Source organism: Carcharodon carcharias, chromosome 6 (assembly GCF_017639515.1).
Source record: "Carcharodon carcharias isolate sCarCar2 chromosome 6, sCarCar2.pri, whole genome shotgun sequence".
Lineage (NCBI taxonomy): Eukaryota > Metazoa > Chordata > Chondrichthyes > Lamniformes > Lamnidae > Carcharodon > Carcharodon carcharias.
Window position 1 is genome coordinate 71,174,046 of NC_054472.1, and position 22,921 is coordinate 71,196,966.

General features: G+C 37.3%; 1 protein-coding gene across 2 annotated transcripts in view; it reads left to right on the top strand.

The window, feature by feature from the left end:
• Positions 1 to 22,921, top strand: part of LOC121278911 (band 4.1-like protein 3) — a 196,534-nt gene that overhangs the window by 149,566 nt on the left and 24,047 nt on the right. The window contains exons 15-24 of one of the 2 annotated variants that reach the window (XM_041189446.1): positions 2,794 to 2,850; positions 4,618 to 4,653; positions 4,870 to 4,935; positions 8,376 to 8,564; positions 8,885 to 8,992; positions 10,984 to 11,085; positions 13,494 to 13,739; positions 14,267 to 14,389; positions 17,500 to 17,916; positions 21,820 to 21,948. In XM_041189446.1, the coding sequence (XP_041045380.1) occupies positions 2,794 to 2,850; positions 4,618 to 4,653; positions 4,870 to 4,935; positions 8,376 to 8,564; positions 8,885 to 8,992; positions 10,984 to 11,085; positions 13,494 to 13,739; positions 14,267 to 14,389; positions 17,500 to 17,916; positions 21,820 to 21,948 (1,473 nt within the window). The remainder of the gene's footprint in view (positions 1 to 2,793; positions 2,851 to 4,617; positions 4,654 to 4,869; positions 4,936 to 8,375; positions 8,565 to 8,884; positions 8,993 to 10,983; positions 11,086 to 13,493; positions 13,740 to 14,266; positions 14,390 to 17,499; positions 17,917 to 21,819; positions 21,949 to 22,921) is intronic. The other variant, XM_041189447.1, reaches the window with a different exon arrangement.

Here is a 22,921-nt window from a genome sequence, read left to right on the forward strand (position 1 = left end):
TGGGATTTTTAAAAAGGTTTATTCTTGAAAGACGCTAATTTGGCAGACCCCTTAAACCTTCTCACAGACCCCTGGTTGAGAACCCCTACTCTGGAGCATCCAGAATCGGCTGATAGTGAAGTGTATATACATTAATGTGCATGTTCTTTGTTACTCTTGGAAATATATAGAAAAGTTAAATCAGTGGTCATTGTCTGGTCCACATTGCATGTAAGGATCGTTCAATGAATGAGGGTCTGTTTGCATCATGACCTATATATCTGTTCATTTAGGAAAGCATAAATCGGAATTGTATTTGATTCAAAGCCCTTAAAACATGGGCTACATTGTGTACTTGCTCTATATCTTTGAACAGAAGTTGATTTTCATACTTGATTTACTAGAGAATTTTGTATTGCAGAATCTTTCAGCTATCTGGTCCACTGAAGAAAGGATGATGATTTTGTTTCAGTATATTTTGAAGTTTTATTAAAATGAACATTGAAGCCAATTTTCCCAATTCTCCACACAAAAATGACAAATAGAAAACCTTCACTGTGCTTGTGAAGTCTCTCAAAACATGTTTATAACTTTGTTATAATGTCAGTAAAGTTGGAACAGTACCCGCTTTAATAGACCTTCAATATTATATTGACCTCATTTGCCTTCTAGTGAAACGCTGATATCTTGCTGCATTCTTGGCCTGTTCATCCCTCTTCAACAATTCTAATACACCCGTGCTACTTCAGTGCACGTCGTTGATAATTAAGTGTCCTTTGAAGACAATTTGGTATCTTATTATTATGTAAATAACTTTCTGAAGTGACTGGTTTAGAAAACTGAGGAAAAAAGCATTGAAGTTGAGAGTGCCAATTGCAGTACTTTCATATGATTTTTCTATATGAAGCATTATGAAATTTTGTATGACAAGAAAAGATGAAAATAACTTTTTTTTAAAAAGCACATCTTTTTAATTATTTCAATCACAGCATCACATGGGTCCATGCCCATCAAATTAAATCATTGGATAATTGATGATAGAGCTATTGGTTCTCATTTTGGTCCAGGTAGAGATGTAGCAAAAAGTCCTTTTTAAAAAAAAATCTGCTGGGACTAGTAGTCTAATTGTAACTTAAGACGTTTGGACTAATGGGCATTTTGACCATATAAGTCTCATTCTTTTCATATAAATGCTGCAAGCAGACCTGTCTATAATTATTTTTAAAGAGAAGAATGGTACAGATAAGGCCCTTGAAAGTTAGGCTACTGTCACAGTGACTGAAAATAGTTCTTAAGTAAACTTTGCTTCTGGTGTAAATGAGTTGCATTTTTTTTTCAAACAAAAATAGTTGGTTACAAAATTGTAATTGTTTAAACCATACCAATCAATTTTGTATCTCAAAAAAGCTGCATAAACGCTTAAGAGGATAAGTTGGACATTGTTATGTCCCATTGTTTTGGCATAAAACGGGGACAGAAAGTTCCCATTTTGCCAAGCTATATTCTATTCTCTAAGGCCACCTATAATATATAAAATATCATTTTGGCTCAGGAGATATTAGTGTCCCTGGTGGCTACCTTGAAGAGGCATTCTGCCCCTCTTGAGTGTATGTAGAGTTCCTAATGCCAGTTTTAAGGTCCCCTCTCATAAATTATTCAACATGAGTGGAACATGCCCCAGATATCTTCCTCTCAGGTTTTCCTGTTCTTTCTGCGGCTTAGCCAGCAGCCCTTAAAAGGGAGTGATGAAGGCTACCAATAAACTGACACAGTTTCTCCTTTTTAATTTGTCTTTATGGCTGTAGTGTCCCACTTGGCTGCACAGCACTCCTGAGAGTTGCTGCTGGCCTGCATTTGCCCCTTTCCTGTTCTCCTTCTCTGTCTCTCAGGAGGGACGCTGCCATATTGCAGATTTTCAAAATTGGCAAACTGCTCTGAATACCTAAATGGTGCCCATAGCTCGCTGGCAGTATATTGATGAACCTGATGTCCAATTTCAGATGAACCTCAAGCTTCTAGCATATGACTTGTGCATGCCACTTATTTTTTGGCCTAATCCAATTTCAAGCTCTTTTTTATTTCTTTCTCTCCAATTAAATATGTATATCCTTTCTCAATCTCAATTTTATTAAATAATAGGTACTGCAGGGGAGAGATTAGATCTATCCTTGGTCCCTTGTAAACACACCCTGTTCCTTATTATGAATGCTACACATTGGCTGTAACATAGATGTAGCCCAGTTGCCTTTTGTCATTAGTTTGAGATACATCATTGATGGTTCAGTTCTGTGTGCATAGAGCAGCCATTGACAGAAATAACTTGAAGGTAATCAGCCTCTGTCTTACTGTGGAAAAGGGATTATCGCTTCATGCAACTTATCCCATAATTGGAATGGGTTTAAATGAGTTTCTTTAGGACCAATATTTCTAAATTTGTTTGTGTAAGTCAATTGCTTACTAATGTTGTAATATTCAGTAATATTTTGCCCAAAAACATTCATTTTTTCAGTAAAATAAAATGGAACTGAAATATTATTTTGATAAGGCCTTTAAACAATGTGATTTTTGTTTTTAAAAGGCAATCTTGTAACTTGCTATTGCGCTTCCCATTTTGCCTTAATCATTCCTCTGAGCTGGTTCCATTTCATTTATTTGTTTCATGCTTCTAATGAGCTCTTTTTATCACTGAAGCAAAGGCACATTGAGAAATGTGAGTAAGACACCTTGCAAATAAGTTTCACTGTTTTGACAAGGCTGATGTATTTTTATTCCTGCTTTCCTATTGGACATCTTGGGATTTTGCTGACAAAATAGACTGACAGTGAGCAGACTGACACCACGGCTCCTGCTGATGGGGAAACTACCGCAGAGGTTTGTACATTCCACCAGCCTGCATTTCCCATGGAAATGATCCTCATAATCTCACTTGTTTGCCTGAGAGTTTGAACTGGTGCAGCTGTTAATTTGACATTAATGTAACCACAAGATGGTATAAAGATTCATGTGAAGAAGTGCCAAGTACAAAGTAACAGAGCACTTATTCTAAGCTAAAATGGGAATTGGCCAGCAAGATCAGCAGGACAGAGTGGTTCAAAAAGTCATTGAGAAAGTGCAGTGCATGAAAATTAGATCAGGAAGCCATAATCTATAATGACATTAAAATCATCTATGTTTGCCCTTATTTCGTCATTCAATACAGCATGCTTTCCCAAGATTAACAGTTGTGTGATTTATTACTGAAAAATGTAGGTTGTAATATCTAACCAAATTTTCCCAAACCAAAATTATTAACCAGGGAGTTACTTTGATGCAGAATTAACACTATATGCAACTTGGCCTTCAATACCCCTCCAAAGTTTGCTTGCAAAGACTCGATAACCTGGCTGGTATCAAAATTCACTTTTTGATATATCATGGACATGACCCACTTTCACTGCTTTGTAGCATCAATTGCTCAGTACACCAAGCCACCAATTGCTGCTGTTTAGGTATTATCATAATTTGCTCCAAAAGCAAAGTTAGCAAAAACTACAGAAAGCTATTGCTCTGTTCACTTGGCATGTAACTAAAAAGTATTTCTTTCCTGCTGATTTTATGCTATCATCTCATCATTTGTTTCTCTTTTAAAACTACTTTGTGTTTTGTTTTTCTACTGTGTTTACCAATGGTCCAGCTTTCGACTAGCCTGTGTGTGTAGAGGTCACTGGCTCGTGGGTTTCATGTTGTTGAAATTGGCAGGTGGTTGATGGCTGGAACCATGGTGTTACAGCTTTAACCATGCTTATTTTTTCTCAAATGCTTCACTTAAAATTAATTCGCATTATTTGAAATCACTTAATACCTGTAGTACTTTAGCTAATTAAAGCATTTTATTTCACATTGTTTAAAGGATGTGTTCAAATGAGGTCTTTATGTACCACTTTGTAATTTGCTGGTGGAATAGGCTATTTAGCCAATCACTCAGCACACTGAGACTCACATTTGTGTACAATACAAACAAAAAAAGCAAGAACAAGTTTCCACAATATCCACGTTTGAAAATGCATCTTGAAAATGCATTCATGTTAATAATGGAAAACTGGCATAATTTACATAATTACATAATTATACACAATTCACATAATGTACTGCTTATGTGTTTCTGGCTCTTATACACGTACCATGTACCTATCAATATGCACATAAAGAAACAGTCACTTGACCAGTGTTAGCACAATGAATGCATACTGTAACTGGTTGTTCTATTAAAGTGAATTGTGTTATATTTTTAAAGAGGAATTGTTGTCCTGCTGTGGATGGTAGATGATAATCCTAAACTATCTTAAAGATGGCCTTAACCAAATGGCAAGTCCTCCAAGTTTCTTCCATAAAGCTGTTTTTGAGCTGTGAGGAGATTTTGTACTCTTATCATGATCTGAAGCAAGCAGTTTGATCATTTTCAGGGAGTTTTTGTGCTCTAAACATTTCTTGATTCACTTTCTTGTATGCTGATTAATTTAAAAATATATTGAATATAATACAGCAGTAACTTTGGTTATGGTAATATGGCTTTCTTTTGACTAAATTTGTACATTGACATGGTGTCAGTGATTAGATGTTGTTAAAGCTTTGATTTTAAATCCTTCTTTATGCCATCAGTCTGATCAAGAGGATGAAACGGAATCCAAGATCCAGGTACAAGGAAGAGATTTTTTATGTAACAGACTAGATTCTAGAGTAGTCCACCAGTGTGAATTATTTTTCCCAGTAATCAGTTTCTGTGGTAGGTTTATATTTCCCTAAGCTTTGCTTAAATACTATAACTTTTTTTCCTTTGCTAGCTTTTTGTTCCCAATACTTATTTTTATGTCCATATTCGTTTCCATTTTATTTTTGCTTTTTTTTTTACAGAATAGTCTTGTAAAGCGAATCAAAGGTGAAAATGTGTATGTCAAACATAGTAATCTTATGTTAGAGGTTTGTATCTGTTTAAGTTGTGCATTACTAGTTGTTTGTGCACACCAGTAGATCTGCATAGCTAGTGATCAGCTGTTTGATGTGGAGTGCTGTGTGTTTACTGCATGTATTGCATTATTCTGACTAGCCACATTAACGTTACGGTCAAAAGAATTCACATGTTTCTTCAAACATTGCACAACTAAAGTGAAAATGTAATTGTGTCTGTTAATAGTACTGTGTAATATCGAGCCTAAGTAGCATAAATTGCAAGTATTTAGCTATTTTTTGTCTTCTAATTTTTTTTTAAACATTTTAACACCATTAATACTAATCTTTCTGAAAAGTACTTGTGGACCAGACACATCGGATTTAATGCCTGGCATTGTTTTCTCCATTTCAGGTTATCAGTTTTGTAAATTATATAATTTGGGGAATTTTGATGGAACAGATAACCCATTTATTTAAAAAAGATGAATGAAGTGACAATTATCTGTTTCTGCTGAACTCTGAATTTCAAATATTTGGATCATAAAGAATAAAACTTATATGTGCTGGCGTCCTCCAATATCCTGATACAATTATAGTGTAGCAGGTTTAATCTTCATTAAAATGAAATACATTTGTTACACGCCATGTTTAGCATTTGGAAGAATGATTACTCACAGTATTACAGGAATATATCTGGCATCATTTTATTAAACTTGCTGCAATGACAGTATTTATACAAACCTTTATTAAAAAAGTCTCCAACTAAACACAGCACAGTTTATATTTGACCGTCCTGATTTGGAATTTTAAAGAAAATAAATCAAAGGGAAGGTAAAACAATAACAACTTTGTTATGGACCTCATCTCACATATACTTTAGAAGGCGAGAAGATGAACAATAAGTAGCGAGTAGGGAATTTGTAGAAGAGCAAGAATTTCAAGACATGATGAAACATATAACTTCCCATGAGACTATTGATGTTGTGGAGGGAGGTAGTGAGACAAGCTGGTTTTGGAAAAGAATTGAAAAGTGCCAGGTACTGTAGCTGAAATAGCAGCCTCTAATATTAAAATGTAGAGATGGAGGTCGAGCAGTAATCTGAGGTCAGAGGGAAAGTGAAGGTGGACTGTAGTATATGGCTGGAGAAAATTACTTGAATAGAATAGGGACATAACTTTTGAAAATGAATGAAGCTCTTGAAGTTGTTTCACTGCAGCAGTATGGAACTAGGGAACTATTGGGTGATGGGTATGAGTAAAAGACCTCAGATCATGGGGTTCTGCATTAGTTGGTTTGTGAAGAGTGGAAGTGGCATGGAGAGAATTTCAGAAGTAGATCCTTGAGCTACTGAAGGTATGGTTAGTGGTTCGACAGTGGAAGAGTTGAGCTATGGCAAATGTGGTAAAAGCATAATTTACCATTAGATCAAATGATGGGGCGGAAAAGTAATTTCAGTTTGTACACTATGTTTAGCCTGAAGAAGCAGCCAAGGACCTTAATGGAATCCATGAAAGAGGACACATAGATGCTCTTGGACGCACAACAGTAAAGCTTCAGACATTTGGCAGGATATTTCATTAGTTCAGTAATAAGAGTCAATGCTGATGGAGGAGAAGTGATAGTGACTGCCATTGACATACATGTGGTAGCTGATCCTGTGCTTGCACATGATTTTTCCAGGGGTGGGTAGCATGTAATGATTAGGAAGGAGATAGGATAGAGTTCTGGGGTGTACCAGAAGTGAGTGGCTGCATGATGTGAAAGTTTTTAAGATGTGTTTATTACACACAGATGACAAGATTAAGGGATATCTTATTCTCTTATTCAGTTACAGGATGTGATTTCTGAATTTGATTAATCACCTTAGCTCTGTGGGTTGGTTGGAAACTGGGTTAGGGGGAATGGCAGGAAAAATAAATGTATGCAACATGACAACTGTGACATGCAAAGACTATGAAGAAAAATGTCAGGTTAAGAAGAACACTTGTTTAAAGGATAGAGAAATTAAAGGGAACTTCTTCAAAAAAAAGCTACACTAGCTTTAGCAGGTTGAGGAAAAATGTTTGAAGAGAAGTAGGAATTGATACCAATAATTGAGTAATGAGGGAAACTTGGATGGTGAGGAATTTGTTTGGAAGGGAATTCAGGGAGTCACATGTGGGCTTCCTGGAGGAATTTAATCCATTGAGGACTGGGGAAAAGCTGCAATGTTTAAGGGATGGGTTTTGGTTAGGAGGGGAGGCATAGGTGGCTGAGTGACTGACAACAGTTTTGGAAACACACCTTTTCTAGGTACTCACTGCGTTGAGACCCAGATCGAAGGGTGGAGGATGTGCAGGGTGATGATCGGCAGCAGTAGCTGGTGGTGACAGGAGTTTAAAGGCTTTCTTTACCTTGAGGGATGATCCTGGACTAGTGAATGGATTTGGCTGTGAAGGAAAGTGGTACTACTTGAAATGATCAAACCAAAACTGCTAGTAAATAGCCAGACCATAAAGTATCATGTGTTCCAAACTAAAAGGAATGCATTTATTTTGACATTGGTATCATGTAGTTGTTGAAATAATGGATGGTGTTGCACTTTTCCACTCATGTTGCTGTCAGTAAAAGCTGTTATTTTTAAACCAGAATAGTGTGCCAGTTAACACACACACACATAAGAACTAACTCGATGTTCTTATTATGGTGATATTAAGCTTAAGCTGCTTAAGTTGATGCAATATTTGGTAAAATTAATTATGAAGTTCTTCTTTATTCATTCATTGACTTGCTGTTGTGAAAGCTCTGACTCCTTTCTGGGCTGCAGTTTCAAGGGCAGCAGTTAACCCTCTACTCACATAATTACCCACATCAGTATAAGCAGGTTATTGGGTCACAGGGAACAACAGATTCAGGCCTGTTCGTATCTCGCAAGATGTTCATTTTTACACTTGCAGTGATTGAAAGCAGAATCCTGGCCAAGGTATAATCCTCCACCCACTACCCCAACCCAAGGGAGCTGATGTAAACTGCAACATTCTTGACACCAATCTCAACTAAAACAGCACAATCTTAAGGGTTGAATGATTTGTGTAGCTCATATAATTGCAGCATACAGCTGAATCATCAAGAAAGTTGAATTTGCAAAATTCTGGGAAAGTGACTTTTTGTGGTGGGGTGATATTCTGTCCAAAATTAAGTTAATTTTTCAAGCACTGCAGCTTTATGGTGTGATGTGCCCTATTCAAGAAAATTTCAACATCAGACAGATATTTTCTATTATAGAGGTGTTAGTTTTCGCAATTCTTCAAGTGGCAATCATAGAATAATTAAGCATGCAGAATTATGGGGGCAGAACTATTCAAATCATGAAATTTCCATATCACACTTCTGCAGTGAGGAAATGAAGGGTGATAATAATTTGAAGAACAGTTATAATAAGGTGATATACTATAATTATTTGCCTTTGTTTTTTTTTGATAATGGAAAGGACTTTGACAAAACTCAGGAAGAGGTGGTTAAGCACCATGCCAGCATAAATGAGATGAAAAGAACATTCCTGGAATCTACATCTGAAAGCGGACCGGACGAATGGGAAAAGAGGTTATCTGCCTCTCCAGTTAGATCCTTTTCAAAGACTGAGGACTTGCCTATGATCGAGCCCCTTATGCCTGAGGAGGTAATTTCAGTTGCAGTGTTACTTTTAAACTCCCATGTTGCAATCAGAAATATGCAGCTTCGAAATTATGTCAACACCTGAACACGATTTGTCCATCTTTGAGTACTAAAATTGTATATGTTACAAGATTGTTTAATGATTGTTCATAAAATACTTTGTGTGATGAATAACATATAAAATAAAGCATAGAGAAATTATACAACTGTATGCTTTCCACGTTGTTAACATTGTAATCACGCTTCATGTTTCAATTTTTAACGTAACCCAGTTTTGGAAGATCATCTTACATACTTGATTTTGAATTATTTTAACATTGTTAGCAGACCAAAGAGGATGCTGGTGAGACACTACAAAGCAAGTCTGTGTATGGACAGAGTGTTGCTGGCCCTGACACTTCTGTGGTGAAAGATGATGAAAGACTAGTAAAGGTAATGAATTTGATATATTTTGGTATTCCCACTATTATGTATGGCTATTACTGTGTTCTTTGTGCATCTCTTATTACATTTTAAGACATTGAAAATTTCATGAAAATCGAATCAGGATTCACAACTGGACAGTTTGACCCTTTGGTACTTTGCTGTACTGTTAAAGTGGATCTTCAGTTATATATTTTTTAAAATATATTTACTATGTATGATAATTTCAGTGTATCAACATTTTCTTAAATGTGGATTGCTGTGACTAAATTGAGCATTCCTGATAAGGTAGTCAAAAATCATTCTGCAAGAAGCAAACTAGTTGCATAACAGGAGATCCTTTGCATTTTGAGAGATGTCTGCTGTTTTACTTGTTTCACCAGATTACTTTTATAGCTAGGTACATGCAATTATAAATTGCAGCTTAAGCTGCTTCACAATCTGAGTTGAGTTGAAGCTTATCATTGCATTTATTCTAATGGCATATATCTTGACTTGATACTAAAATATGCATGTATACCACAAAACACAAATTATGTGCCTCTTTTCATAACTAATGAAACAGTGCACAGTACAATAATAGGAAATGTCAGAAACACAACTGGTCAGAGAGCATCTGCAGAGATGCTGATTTTAACATTTTTTGGTGCAAAGCCTTCAAAACAAAGCTTTCTACAATATAACTTCCTTTCCATTTTGTCACTTTACACATCTAGTTTCTTTAAAACAACTAGTAAAGGTAAGCTTGTGTTTATTAAGAGATTCATTCAGTTCATTTACAATAACATATTGGCATAAGACAAATGTTTTCATGTAACATTTGCATAGAAATCTTTAAACCTTGAAAGCCTATAATGTCCAGTGTTCAACATTGTCAATACCAAAAAAACCCAGCATTATCTGTCCAGCAAATTTTACAGACAATAATCTGATTTGAAAGAGAGACTGATGTGAAACATCTGTTTCAATGCATTTCATGGTTTAGGAGTTTTTGTTGAATTCAGTGAATTTGTGATCTGCCTTCATGTCCTTTTTCTTATAATCACATTGTTTCCAGTGAGCTCAACTGGTGTGGCCCCACAATATTATAGAAACCAAAAATAATCAAATCAAAAGATACACCTTGAAATATGAGCCTGGAAAATAGTGTTGGTGATATTGTGAACATGCTTAATGTATCACATATCTGCTTGTTACTTTAATGCAGCCATCAATCAATTTAAATCATGGATTAATGACCCCATTAAAACAGAGAAATTTAATATGAATATGGTGCATGCACATTGATCCAAATGCAGAAACATATAAAAAGAGACAGAACATCACCAGCTGGGGAAACAATTTGGTCCTTGTACATCATTTAGTGCATATAGGATCTAATAGTAGCCTCATTCCCCACTTCCCTTTCAGTCACGCAATCAAATACCTATTTAGTTTAGATGAGTCATTCACATGGGCAGAAGTAAAGCTGTTCATTATTTTAAAGCATTTCCTCTCAAATTGTACGCTTTTCCCAAATAAAAAGCCACAGATATGTAGCCAAAAATTATTGCAGAAATATTGTACAGCTACAGGATTTCTGAAAAAATGTTCATTTGAAGTTTTCATTTCATGATATTTGAGAGCTGGACAGATTTTCCCCAATTCTCATCCATTTTATTTTAATGTTTGTTCATTGTGAAAGTGGCTGTTGGTTGTTTACATTGAGACAAATTTGCTGAATGCGTGCTCCTAGTGTGGAGCCAGGCTGCATTTTGGGAAATTATAGGAATGTCCCCTACAATTTTCCAATCATGAATGGAAGAATTGTGGGGAGCACAACTACAGTTTCCCAGTATGAACTTCTGGCAGGTAGTACCAGTACCTGATATGTATGTTCTGAAAATTATCCCTTTTATGCTTTTGACAACTGTTTTATGTCTGGAACTTGCACTGAAGTTAGAATGCTGCATAGTTTTTTTATTAATTAATGCTATTTTTATTTCCAATAATTTTATCAGGCTGGAGAAGAGGAGGTGATGGACAAGGAGCCAACTATTAGTCATAGCAGCATGGTGTCTCATGAAGTTGTGGTCAACAAAACAGTCTCATCTCCCCCAGAGGTTGATTTTTTTTAGTTCACTTGTATACATCGGGTTGTTCACATGGTATTTATATGTGGATTTTAACCAAATGTTGTAATCTCAGCTAAGAAATCAAAGGTAAAACTCTCTAATTGACAGCCAAATTGAATTTAAGTTTGTTTAACCTGGCCTTTGGTGGATAGTAAAGGTAAACATTACAATTGAACACAACTTGAACAAATGTAAAATGTTGTTACAGCTATATGTGAAGCTTAGGCTGTTAGTTGAGCAAAAAAGGAAGTTCATACATTTGCTAAAATGTTTTAAAAGTTTAAATTAGCTTGTTTAGTCTAATACAGCATTACTGGTGACTGGTGATGACATTATTACAGTGGTGTAAAATGCAGGTTTACTCATATGTGAAATCCAAATGACATAATAATGCCAAAACAATTATTTGCATTAATATAACATTTTTAGCATTGCAGAAAGCCCCAGTGCAGTTTACAGAGCTGCAGTCAAAACATAGATGATGAGCGTAAGGAAGTAGTATGAGGGGTGACCAAAAACTTGGTCCAAGAGGTGGGTTTTAAGGGCCTTACAGGACAAAAAAAAGATGTGGAGAGCAAAAGGGTTCAGGGAGAAAATTGGAGAAGTTGTGTCTAGGCAGCTGAATTCACGGTCACTGGTGAAGAAGAGAGAGGGAAATGCAAAACCAGCCAAAGACAGGGAGAGAGGATTTGGGGAATGTTGTATTGATGAGGAGGTTACAGAGTTGGGATGGGCTTGGCCATGTATGGATTTAAACACATGGATAATTGATTTTAAATTAAGACATTGAGGAACAGGAGCTATTTATGATTCAATGAGAGAGCAGGGGTCCTGGGTGAGTGAGACTTGGTTAAGGATAGGCTAAATGCAGCAGGATTTTGGGTGAGCTGAAATTTAGAGGATGAAGGATGGGAGGCCAACCAAGAGAGCATTCCAGCTGATCCTGAAGTGACAAAAGGCATGGATGAAGATTTCAACGACAGATGGGCAGAGATATGGTGAAAGGTGGGCATAGCTACGGAGGTGGAAATAGGCAATCTTTTTGATGGAGAGGATCTGACATTGGGGTCAAGTAGAACGCTGAGGCGGTGAATCTGCTTCAACCTAAGAAAGTGGTCAGTGATGGGAGTTGAGTTGGTGTACAGATTTTGTGGTGGAACTGAAAGCTTTGGGTTTAGCCTTTCCAACATTAAGTATGCTAAGAAGACAAACTGGATGATGGGCTAGACAATAAAGTAGAGACTTTGGAAGAGGCTGGGTGTGGCTGACTATGTCAAAGGCTGCAAAGAGGATAAAGAGGGATTATGCGCCACAATTGTAGTTATAAGAGAATGTCACTTCTAACTTTAGTTCGGGCTATTTCAGCAAATAATCCCTCGGAGCACTGGGCATTCTTTTTCCTCAATCCTGAGATAATGTATGCACATGGATATTATGTATACACCTGCAGTAGCTCCATGATTTTGCTACAGGGTCTACTTAGTTTGCCAGCAAAGGATGGAATTTCTCTTCTTAATATTGGTGTACCCTGAGCTGTGATTCCCAAACTAAATGTTTAGCATTTAAAATGTTATATTTCTGTGTAGGTACTCACTTTGATGTGAGTGATGTAGTGGTTAATTGAAAACCTGAGAGTTTGAACCTGTTTAGTTCTGAAATTGAATCATATATAGTTGGCAGTGAACCTTTCCCTTTGAAACAGATGAAAACAGAAGTGTCCTCTTAAATATAATATTACAACAGGTGGGTTAAAAAAGCACCTATTCAGTGTCAGCATAAATCTGTGAATTTATGTAGTTGTTCTGCAAAAGCACTTCATTACACAACTTCAAAATCCTATTTAAAAACACCAGAGACCAAAACTCTAAGCACTGTAGGAGAGCTGTCTACTGAAGGTTATATTTCTGTGGCAACATCTATAGTAAGTTTTTGACTTCACCATGTGGATAGTAACCTGGCATAGAAGATAGCCTGCCTGTTCGGGAGCCCACCAACTCCCAAACCATTCATCAATGAAAATCAGTAAGTTCTTTAATAGGTAGGTGACCCACTCTGCCAGATTGCTGCCCATATGAAAACAAAAAATTACCCTTTAGATTCAGCATCCACTTGAAGCTGATAATCTTGCTGAGTTTGATGAATAAAAGAAAATTTACTTCCTAACCTACTTCAAATGACTAATGAAATCTTGTGACACAAGAATTTGGAAAACAACATGTAGGGGAGGGATGAGAAAGGAACTTCAATATAGACAACATCAAAAAGTAAAAGCTAACATTATGATGCAATGGTTAACACCAAGCAGTAGAGGAAGTAAAGTTGAAGATGAAGTGAGATGTGCATTGATCTGAACAACAATTGGTAGATTTTGTGTCATCTGTCAAATTGTCAAACAGAAAATTTTGCTGTCTACATTGGAAGAAACTGACATTTCAAAGAAGGGGGAAACAAAAAGAGGTGATGCTGAAGGTAGCCTGAAAGCTAAAGAAACTGCAAGACAGCGAGGAATTGAAAGCTCTTATATGGGGCCAGCCATGCAGAAGTATGAGACCTCAATGACCAAATGGAAGACTAGTGAAGAGCCAATGTTTACCATTGCTACGGCACACTATTTTACTGAGTCAACGGGATCAAGATTATTGGTAACTGTTGCCCTTGACTCTCTCAATCTAAAGATATCTGCATGACTTTCAGGCAATATGGCTTTGGTATGCTTAAAGAGCTGAAGGCACCATTAAGTTTACCTGCTATTTGCTTGTATCCAGCCAGTGGTCCTCCAGGATAGTTTTGATATTTTATTTTTGGCATTACTGTTTGGTTAAATTAGGCACACTTCCCTTAAAATTTAGGCATTTTCAGGCTGCACCCCATTTGCATTTCAGCAGATTGACCCATCACCTTCTGTTACAACTTCATACAACTTGATTCTGTCGCACATCTTTTCAATCCAGTAAAACTTCTGAAATGTGTGATGTTCCTCAGTATCAACCTGTCATCTTATCCTTTGCCTGTAAGTTTCCCTCTACTTATTCTCTGCTTTTGCTTTTTTCATTTGTCCTAATTAATCTCTCACAACTTCCTCAACTTTTATATCTGAATAGGCTTTTATCTGTCTGCTATTTACATGTGTCAGTTGGCTTTTAAATGTTGACTTTCTGTGTCTACACAGACAAAGCAGTCTGGTTCGGAAGTAACTTCAAAAAATGTAGACGTCTCCAATCTAATAGATTCAGCACGAAAACAAATGGATGCAAAGGAATGGGCTTCTGCTTCGTCATACGGCTGGGCTCAGGTGTCTTTTTTATTCTTTATAGAAATTCATTGCACTGAAATGGGCTCAAGACGTTTTTGTTGGTCCTACTTCTTTCTTGCTGTTTGTAGTGTTTTGTCTGCTAGTATGTTTTTCTTTACTTTGAAAACTGGATTTGAGAGTGCTGTCCTTTTTTGTGAGAACAGCATTCTATCTCTCTAAACTATCTTCTATCCATGCCACACATCATCTACCCAAGGAGTTGCCAACTCTGGTTGGACCTGTCCCTGGAGGTTTCATCACATGTCCTCCTGCCTCCAACTGCCCCACCTCCACACTCTTGTCATTGGCCACCTGACATATCCATCTTCATGGGGCACTGCCTTCTTTTGCCAATTGGAAAGTGACTCCCTCAAGCCGTGTTCTTTCCCATGTCCAAACTTTTTATAACAAGTAAACAAAAGTGTTCAAATTTTTTTTTTGCATTGTCCCGCTGAATTCTCTCCTGGGTTGCTTGAAGTAGGTTATTCTTTAATTCCTGGAAACTGCAGGGCAATCCTGGAGGGTTTGGCAACCTTATCCACCCTGAGAACTACTTTTTTCAGGCCCCTACTAATGTCACTTTCAAACCTGTAGCCAAGACCTAGATGTTTGCGTCAGTGACCTGGGAATGATTCTCCCTCAATTTTCCACCTGTGTAGGGAAAATTCTGGCCTCCACTTGGTGCTTTCTCAGCAGCCGGTGATCAGGAACTTGAATTGTAGCAAGTCTGTGCTGAAGCTACAAAGTTGTCTTGTTTAATTTGTAGCAACATAAATTAACCTTCACTCTGGTAAGTTTAAAAAAACAATCATTGTGTTTTTAAAGTGTTTCCGTTGTAAAATTTAGGAGTAATGCGCTCTCCATTTGAATGATGGTACCAGCTACCTTTGTAGTCATCCAATATGAGATGAGATATCTGGGGCACATTGCTTAACCAGTTGCATTTGTGTCTGTGTGGGAAAGCTGTATGGAGTACATTGTGGGATTGTGACAACATGCAATTGCAGCTACTTGATCTTGTCATATTGCATGTTTTGCGTTAAGATTGCTGCTTGGAAGTTAAATTGCTTGTTATTTGCAGTAAATTTACTGTTTAGGTAGCTGTGCTGGCAATAGTTTCATCATGGCAATCTTTAGATTTTTTAAAAAATTTTATTCTCTGTTTTGCTGGAAGCTTTTTTTTTACATAGAAGGTGCATAGTAAGGATGTTTCCTCAAATGCATTGTCCACAGTAGCACTTGTACACAGGTTATACATCAATACCTAGCAGGGATGAGAAATGCAGAGACAAGTACAGGCTTTAGAAGAGCCCTTATGATTTTATGTTGGAAGTTTCCTCGGAGCTGCTCCTGTTTGTCACCACAAATTTGCAGAAGTGTGCGAGAAACTTTTCACATGAGTTTCCTGTTGCACTTCAGGTTACAGTAGTGACACATGAACAGTTCTGGGAAAACCAGAGGACACCGATTTAAGGTGATTGGCAAAAGAACCAATGACAACATGAGGAAGAACCTTTTTTATGCAGCAAATGGTTAGGATCTGGAACTCACTGCTCGAGAGGGTGGTGGAGGCAGATTCATTCATCCCTTTCAAAAGGGAATTGGATTGTACCTGAAGAGAAGATATTTGCAAGGTTACGAGGAAAGGCCAGGAGAAAAGGACCAGAAGAGTTGCTCTTGCAACAAGGTGGCACACATTCAAGAAGCTGAATGGGCTCCTGTGCTGTAACCATTCTATGATTTTATGATAACTCTTGAGCCTATATGTAGTCATTTTGGTGTATGAGTGTATAATTTTGACAGGCTGTGCCTTCTGTTTCTGAATGCATGATGGCATGGTCATCAACTTAGCATTTCTGTTCATTTTCTTTTGACTGTTTTTGAATTTATTGAAATCCAGCATGATTTGGTTTCAAATGATAGCCTGATTGTTGACTTTTAATAGTATTGAGGGTGGTAGTGCATTCCTTGATATAGGTTTGTTCCATGGAAGAGCAATTTCCTAAAGTAAAGATACACTTTGCCACAATAACCACCTATATTCTCTAAATTACTTAAACTTGAGAATTTATCAAAAGCCACAACCACAAAGGTAGTCAGATAAAATTTCAAATGTAAAGCAGTACTGGAACTGAGTACTTCCGTTATGAGCTTGACACATGCTTCATCAATAAGGCAACAGGATTTGCAGTAAATACTCAAGTACAGTCAAAATGCAGATGAGAAAATTATTGGAGTTGGGAGATTGCATTTCAGGGTATTGGACTGTATGTAGCTTCTGCTATTTAGTTTTTTATTTTCAATTTAAATTTGCAGACTATTAAGCTTTCTCCTCTTATCTCTTTCCAAAAAATCTTACTAATATTGTGCATTGTGAAATTCTTTCTTTGGAGAACATTTTCAGGAATTATGTATGCTCCTAGTGCTGATTTCTATTCCTTGCAGCAGATTCAAAGTCTATTCTGGGCCTGCACAAATGTTGCATTCCTCAAATCAATGTCTGCTTTAAAAACTTAGCACACTTGGAGAGCCAGTGCAGACCATGATGGGCTGAATGGCCTTTTTCTGTGCCGTTAAGATTCAGTGATTCTGTGATTTCATGACTGAAGCTAGTGAGGAATTTTGTAATATCTGCATATAAACTGAGGGTGGAAAATTCTACAGTGCAGCATTACAGTTTCAATCTGCTCACAAAAAGAAGAAAATAATTGGAGAAAGCTCAAAATGCCTTTACGTTTTCATCATTACATTAAATTTTCTTATGTATGCATTCTGCACCTAAAGCATGCTTTAGATGGAACACAGTCACAAAAACCTTTTTACAAAATCAATGTATGCTTCCCACACTGAATAAGCCATCACACTCACTAAGTTTTGTGACTTTAAAATTATACAATACTTCTGTCTGCTGATTATTTGGATATTCTAGGTAAAGTATGTTTTTCATAAATATGCTTTTCAAGTTCAATTTTAATGAATATATTGTTGGCTCACATAGGAACTTAAGAAAATGGAGAAGTTTGTGCCTTAGTCTTAATTCTTTTACTGGCTACTATAGTGAAATAGTTGAATTTTACTACATATTGTTATAGCAGTTTTTTTTTCTCTAGAAATCTGAAATGAAATCTGAAATGAATTGGGAAGTAAGTTCCAAAGTGGTGCAACATGAAACCCACGAAGAGGAGAAGACGATGAAGCTTATGCAGGAAACAATGGTGATGGAAGAGGAGCATGTGATGAATGTGCATGCAAGCGAGGATGCTTCTGCTCTATGTGCTAAGCTGGCAGGAGTTGAGAGGGATACTATAGCAGAGGCGAGCAAAGCTCAGTCATCTGGTGATGCGGGGGACCTGAGTTGCCCGGTGACCATGGAAACCAAAGAGGAGAAGAGGGAGATGGCGAGTCCCAAAGTGGATAAAGCGGTAACTGAAGTTGCAGAAGTACCTGCTTCTGCTCAAGGGTGGGAGGAACAGCCTGAAATGATAGGCAAGCCTTCAGATAAATCTGAAGAAAAACCTCAGTTTGAGGTAACTGGTTTCCCTCACCTCTTACCAACTGTCATCATTAATCATTCTCATTTAATCTATTTGTTTCCCTATAAATTTGCAAAGATCTATGAAAAGAATGGGGGAAAAAATGACAAAACATTTGAAATGCATGGACTGCAAAAAGATTGGCTGTCATTAATTGCTATTGAATCAAGTGATTTAAAACACTTTTAATGCATTGCTGATACTTTGTTGTCCCCGTCATTTAGAAACCTAAGGGGTCATTTTAATCCCACCAGGCTGACAGGAAACTGACCAGAGCTGAATTTTGCTTTTTGATGAAAGTGGAAAGTAAATTCATTCAGAGTGTAAAATGGATGCTCAACCTTTCACTCTGAATTGGTTGTGTTAAGACCACCCTCTAGTTTCTGCACATTGTCATCTCATTGCACTGATTTTGAAATGCTACTGTTTGTTCTGCTACTGCTTCTTAATGAAGTGCCTCTTGCAAGCTTGCAGTGCTTTTGGTCTAACTTTAGGTGATGTGATGCTTTCTATTTTTGATATGATTTTTGCTATAGTCAGATCACATTATAGTAAATGCCTGGGACCAATGCACCTCTGGCTTCATCTAACTCAAATTTTAAGTTCTTTCCTGAATTATGGAGGTCTGCCAAAACCAAATATTTCCAAATTTTAAGTTTTTTTTATGATGAGTGGTTTAAGTTATTTTTCTTTCATCATAAGTTTTTGATAGTTTAGTAAGGTTTGAAAAAATGATAACTGTTTCTTAAACAGTACAAAATTATTTTAGAAATTAAGGTATTTTGATTCCTTCAAAAGAGGGTTAAACTTTGTCAGATGTTTTTTGCTCATTACTTTCCTCTTTTTTGGGCCCAATTTCTGGCATAAGGTTTTCAACATACATTCAACAAATAGATCGTGTTCGGAAAAGAATAGCCTGGACTTTGTGGCCAATGATGAAGTTTCAGCACTTGCTGACCTCCAAGAAAGCTGTCCCCAACAATCTATTGGCCTTGTGGTGTGGATTTCATCTTTCTCGATGTTAATTTCATACTGCCACCAACTACATGGGACCTTTGATTTCCAGTTAGAATTATGCCATCAAGCAGGTTAGGCAGCCATTCACATTAATGAATTCTCAGAGAGCAAAGCAGGAAGTATAAAGCATTTGTTATCACTCAACTCTAATGACTTTATATTGAGCAAAATGAAGATTGGGACCTGCGCATGAGATTAAGGTAGAAGTTGAAATAGCAAACACTTTAAAAATAGTTTTATTATTTTAAAATTTTATGGGAATTTAATCATAGAGGAGAAAATTGACATTTCACAATTAGGTTTTCAGGCCCAGAGAGATTGTTCGATAATTATGACTAAGTACTTACTCCATTTGAAAACCTAGTTAAACTTCATTTGACAAGACATAACATTTTTAACATTAACAGCAAAAACCGAGTGTAAAAAGTTGGAAATTCCCATCACGTCAGTGGTTTCCAGATGATTTCTATCTGTGTGGACTTCAGCATTGCATCCTTTAGAGCAGCAGGGAACCATTGACAGCAACTTTTGGATTTCCACACGTTTAACCACACATGTGTAGACACCAGAAGTTGCTGTCGCAGAATAATGACAGCAGCTGCTGACAGTTCTGCCATCATTGCAACTGCAAAACCTGGGCTAGTTGGCTTAGATTTTGGAAACGGGTGCTTAGATTTAAGCCAGCGAGAGTATATTACTGGGGATTTGTGCCTAAAAAAAAGGTTGAAATTACCCCTCTCTGCTTCTCTAAAATGCAAACATCTGTCCTAATGATGGTGTAGCTTGTATTTTTTTTAAGTCTGGGACATGAGCTCATATACAGGTACAGCAAGCAATTAGGAAGGAAATTACACAGTGTCCTTTATTGCAAGTGGGTTGGAGTAGAAGAGCAAAGAAGCCTTGGTACAATTGTACAGGGCTTTGGTGTGAAACCGCACCTGCATTACTGTTAATTCAATAATGTAACAACTTTGAAGTGACTTTGATTTGTCCAAAAGAAGGTTAAATCCTGTCAGGTGATTTTTATTTAATATTTTTTTTTGCACCTACTTTTCATCTTTCTTTTGGCCCAGTTTCTGTGATATGGCAGAAAGTAAACAACACAGATTACCCTTCATTCTTTAATCACTTTACAGAGAGTGAAATAAAGATTGGGACATGCACACGGTTTTGTTCTCCTTTCCAAAGGAAGGATATACTTGCCTTGAAAACAGTGCAGTGAAGAATCACTAGATTGATTCCTGAGATGAGGGAGTTATCCTATGTTGGGAGGTTGAATAGTCTGAAGTTCAGAAGACATAAAAAAGTCTGAGAGGGCTTGACAAGATAGATGCTAAGATATTGTTTCACTGGCTGTGGAGTCTGGAACTAGGGGGCATAGTCTCAGGATAAGAGGCCAAATAATTTTAAGACTGAGCTGAGGAGGAATTTCTTCAGTAAAACAGTTGTGAATCTTTGCAATTCTCAACTCCAAAGGCTGTGGATGAACAGTCGTTGAGTATACTCAAGTCTGAGATAGACTCTAGCAGAATTGAGGGGAATGAGGATCACATGTGAAAGTGGAATTGAGGTCAAAGATCAGTTGTAATCATGTTGAATGGTGGAGCAGGCTTACTCCTCCTGTTTCTTATGATCTTACAATCTTATATTCTTAGGAAAGGAATGATGAGGGGAAAGATAATCATCGATCTTTGTCATGCACAGTCATACATTGACTGTTATTTACAGAACATTAGAATAAATGCAGATAGAGGCTGCCTGTTCCTTGTTATAGCATTCCTGGTCACTTGAGAGAAACAGGCCTTCTAATGGTTAGACTAATGCTAAACTTGCTATATAATTGTTCTGTTTTTTTGTATGCCGTGCTCTGCTGTGGGATGTTTGTTACATTTACCCTGTCACAAAAATAGCTGGATCTCATGGAATGTTATAACATGTGTGTGTATATATATATATATATATATATATATATATAGATTTTATCAGAATTGTGAATTAGACATTACAAGGTTCCAGGGCCAGAGAGGTTCTTTGGGGGTAGTCATAACTTAGTACACCATTAACTTAATTAAGCTTAATCAATAAGGCTAAACATTTTCAAAGATTTTTACGGTGATATTGCAATACAAAAAATGGAAATTCTTATCAGATCAGTGATTTCTAATTGCTTGAAGTCTACGAAGACTTCTGTGAGACAGCACATCCTCTGGAGAAGCATTGAGCCACTGGCAGAAATTTCTAGATTTCTGCATTTAATTGCATGTGTGTTGACTCGAGAAAAAACTTTCGGTTTCAGAGGACTGATGATGACAAACTTTGACAGTTTTGTTGTCATAACTACCACAAAATCCAGGCCATCATATTTCCAATCTTGGTTTACAATTGAAATTCTGAATACAGGGAATAGACCAATGCAGAAAACTTTAGTATCTTTTTTTCTCTCTTTACTTTAATGTTATAGGAGTGCAGCCAACTGTAAATGCACAGATTTCCTGAATTCCTAAGCATAAATGGCTGGACGTGCAGAGACATATTAAAGTAGAGCGGATCCAGCAATGGGTCGATAATCTGAGGTATCATGTTCTAGGTAATAACTATTGGAGATCCTTGTTTACATATGGACTCCAGCACCCAAAAGCAAATGTAAAAGACACTGTGGAAATTTTGGGACATCTCACTTGTCAGCTTTGAATAGGAATCCTTGCACAGAACTCTCCTAAACTCTCCCCAAATAGGAAGGAAAACCCTGAATTGTAAATTCTCCTTAAAACTGATATGACATGTACAGTACAGTGAAAACATCAGTTGCTGAATGGTGGGGATGAAAAATGTCATGAGGTTTACTCACATTTGAGGAGTTGTTTGTCCTTTTTGTTTTAGCCACCTGTTGTGAAAACAGAAACTGTCAGCTTTGGCAGTATGTGTCAGGAGGATGGGAAGGAAATCTGCACCAAGGATGTCCCTGTAGTTCACACTGAGACTAAAACAATCACCTATGAATCAGCAAAGGTAATAGATTTGTTGAGTGAAACCTTGTGCATTCCTTCATCCAGCTTATAATAAATAATCAAGACTTGATAAAATATTCATCCTGGTATTATTCCTTTGTTATGGCTTTTCTAACCAGCACTAAATCTATTTACATAATGACAATTTAATGCTTATACAGTTACAATCCAAGATATTAATTCGGAGCAGGAGTGGGCCATTTGGCCCCTCAAGCCTGCTCCGCCATTTGTTAAGATCACGGCTGGACTCTTGTCACTGTTCCTTCACGGTCGCTGGGTAAAAATCCTGGAACTCTCTCCCTAACAGAACTGTGGATATTCCTATAACAAGTGGAATGCATCAGTTCAAGAAGGCAGCTCACCAACACCTCTCAAGGGTAATTACGGATGGGCAATAAATGCTGGCCTAGCCAATGACATCCATAAACCATGAACAAATTTTTAAAAATCTGACCATGGCCTCTATTTCTCTGTTGTACCCACTCCCACCTCAATACCCCTTGACTCCCTTGTCAGTCAAGAACCTATCTAACTCAGCCTTAAAAATATTTAATGATCCAGCCTCCAATTCTCTCTTGGGAAGAGAATTCCACAGACTAACAACCAACTGAAAGAAAAAAAAATTCTCAATCTCTATCTCAGATGAGAGATCCCTTATTTTTGAAATGTGTCCCCTAGTTCCAGCCTCACACATAAGGGGAAAACAGCCTTTTAGCATCCACCCAGACAGAACGAGCAAAGAACCCCTGTGGCCGTTCCTATCAACAATAGGTGTACAGTTTTGGATACTGTTGGTAGGGGCAACCTACCAGGGACAAGTTGTAGTGGTCGCGTCTCTGGCACCGAGGCTGGACCCTCAGCTCAGAAAGGATGGAGGGAAAAGAGGAGAGAGTAGCGATAGGGGATTCGATAGTTAGGGGGACGGATAGGAGGTTCTGTGGGAGAGATCGAGAATCCCGGATGGTCTGTTGCCT